Source organism: Oryctolagus cuniculus, chromosome 1 (assembly GCF_051225735.1).
Source record: "Oryctolagus cuniculus isolate XC-2025 breed Fujian yellow rabbit chromosome 1, ASM5122573v1, whole genome shotgun sequence".
NCBI classification, from domain to species: Eukaryota; Metazoa; Chordata; class Mammalia; order Lagomorpha; family Leporidae; genus Oryctolagus; species Oryctolagus cuniculus.
In genome coordinates this window covers 16529726-16532368 of record NC_142867.1, presented here as the reverse complement: position 1 = coordinate 16532368, position 2643 = coordinate 16529726, and the positions used below count along the sequence as shown (strand labels likewise).

Sequence of the window (2643 nt, the reverse complement as noted above, 5' to 3'; positions counted from 1 at the left end):
TAACCAATATCTTATAACCACACAGGGTATATTTAGAACGAAATAATGAAAAACTAGTTGACCAAAAAATCTGTGTATGAGTGAAACGATCATTTATTCATTCAATTATTTTTTGTACTTATTGTGTATATTCCCACTAAACTTGGATCCTTTTGTTTTATACTTGTTCCATTTCCTATTCAATGAGGTATTATACCTTTTTTTTTACTGAAATTTATCTTTAAAATGTTTTCTTAAAAACTAAACAAAGAAAAAAGGTAGAAGGAAGGATGGAGGAGAGTAGTTAGGAGAAGAACACCATTATATTCTAAACTTTTATCTGCAAACCATAATGGATCTGCTAAAATTAAAATAAAAATTAAAAAGGAAACATTTGCTTAAGTTATAAATTGTGCCAAAAATTCTAAAGATAAAAAGGGTGTTTATAAGTTTGCTACAAATACAGTCTTTGTCTAACTTTAAAAAAATTATATATTTTAAAATATTAATGATTTTTCATGATCTCTGAATTAAACTCTGGACTTTTTGGAAAATGAATGTAAAAGGTAAGTTTATCAAAAAAATGATTCAAAATTTGAGATAAAAACATTGTTTATTTATCATAGGCTTTTTCATGAAACTTTGCCACTCTTGTACAATGTCTGCATTTTGCCTATTTTTTGTATTAAAAATATCCTGTTTTTTTTTTTTGTCTTATTTTAGGAGAAAGTCTAAACTAAATTTTAGATCATAAAATGGAGGATAACTTTTATATTTCTATTGCAACTAACATACGAAGTGGGAACATGGTTGAGGAAAACTGCACCGCTGTGACAGAGTTCATTCTCTTGGGATTATCAGACGCTCCTGAGTTGAGAGTCTTTCTCTTCCTGGTGTTTCTTCTCATCTATGGAGTCACGGTTTTGGCCAACCTGGCCATGACTGCACTGATCCAAGCCAGCTCTCAGCTTCACACTCCCATGTACTTTTTTCTCAGCCATTTATCCTTCGTGGATTTCTGTTACTCCTCAACCATTGTGCCGAAGATGCTGACAGATATCTTAAACAAGGACAAAACCATCTCCTTCTTGGGATGCATGGTGCAGTTCTACTTGTTTTGCACATGTGTGGTCACTGAGGTCTTCCTGCTGGCGGTGATGGCCTATGACCGCTTTGTGGCCATCTGTAGCCCCCTGCTGTACATGGTCATCATGTGTCAGAAGCTCTGTGTGGAGCTGGTTTCTGGCTGCTACCTCTGTGCATCAGTGTGTTCTCTGATCCATTTGTGCTTAGTTTTTAAGATCCCATCCTATAGGTCAAATGTGATTAATCACTTCTTCTGCGATCTACCCCCTCTCTTAAGTCTTGCTTGTGATGATGTCACTATGAATGAGATGCTTTTGTTCATTGTGGCCACATTCAATGAGTCTATTACTATTGTGGTCATCCTCACCTCCTATTTGTTCATTCTCATCACCATCCTGAGGATGCACTCTGCAGAAGGCAGACGCAAAGCCTTTTCCACCTGTGCCTCCCACCTCACAGCTATTGTTGTTTTCCATGGTACAATCCTCTCCATTTATTGCTGGCCCAGTTCAAGGAACAATGATGATATTGGCAAAGTGTCTACTGTGTTCTACACAGTAGTGATTCCCATGCTGAACCCCTTGATCTATAGCCTGAGGAACAAGGAGGTGAAGGAAGCTTTCAGGAAACTGATGGGCTCCAGAATACGTCTCTAGGGAATATTTTCTTAGCAGGATACCAAGTTGAGGCTAGAGAAGAGGTCATGAGGTACACTGTAGTGTTGATGTGAACAATAAGAAGCTCAGTAAGTAAAGGGTGAGTCTTATTCACTCTTCTTCATGCCTTTTTAATATGTAAGTGTAGGTTTGAACACATTCCCAACTTTGAAGCCCATTTCTTTGCTTTTCTTCAACACATCAATACAGCTGATTGTGGTATTCAGGCACACACATTTAGTTTCCTCTACAACACTCATGAGTCTCATGAAACACTCCCAAAGTCACACTTAATTTCAGTATCTACTATAGAAACTATGCTTCTCTTGAAAATAGAATTGCTGTTGTGTTGTAATGAAGATCACAGTGTAGTCCAACAGTGTATGCCCTGAATGAGGATTTCATACACGTTTGCATTTTTTACTGTTCTGTTCTATTTTGTTCCTTCATGTTCACTTATTTTATTTTCTAGTTCTGAGATTTTGTAGTTTTTTTCCAGTTTCTAGTTTTCTTTTAAATTTGGATCCTACATTGTTTGATAAATGGAGAATATTAATAATAACGATACACACAAAGGTCTTTGAATAAACCCTGGAATATAACTAGTTCCCACTTCATCCTGTCTCTCCTCTCCTGACCTTATAGCTAATTCAGAACAGTTGTTTAAGAACAGCATTTCTGACTCATCTTCATTCTAACTCTTTGTCGTTACGGGTGAAGAGCTATCTGAAACTTGTAAGAGGATTTGTAGCATCTCTTCATCTTCCTTGCATATGTTTTTTTGAAATGACCTCTTGTCGCCATTTTTTCCACATCCCTTCATTCAATCCTTATTCGCATGCACTACTAATGCTGTATTTGTAGTTCTGTTATGATTTATGTCAATTCAAAAGTTTCATACACTTGTTGAAATCCAGCTTAT

At 36.2% G+C, this 2643-nt stretch overlaps 1 protein-coding gene across 1 annotated transcript; it reads left to right on the top strand.

Moving 5' to 3' along the window:
• Positions 1-785: 785 nt before the first annotated feature.
• On the top strand, positions 786-1721 carry LOC100340556 (olfactory receptor 5L1-like). The gene has a single exon (XM_002708908.3). It carries the CDS (start codon positions 786-788, stop codon positions 1719-1721), a length of 936 nt encoding a protein of 311 aa, XP_002708954.3.
• Positions 1722-2643: the final 922 nt, after the last annotated feature.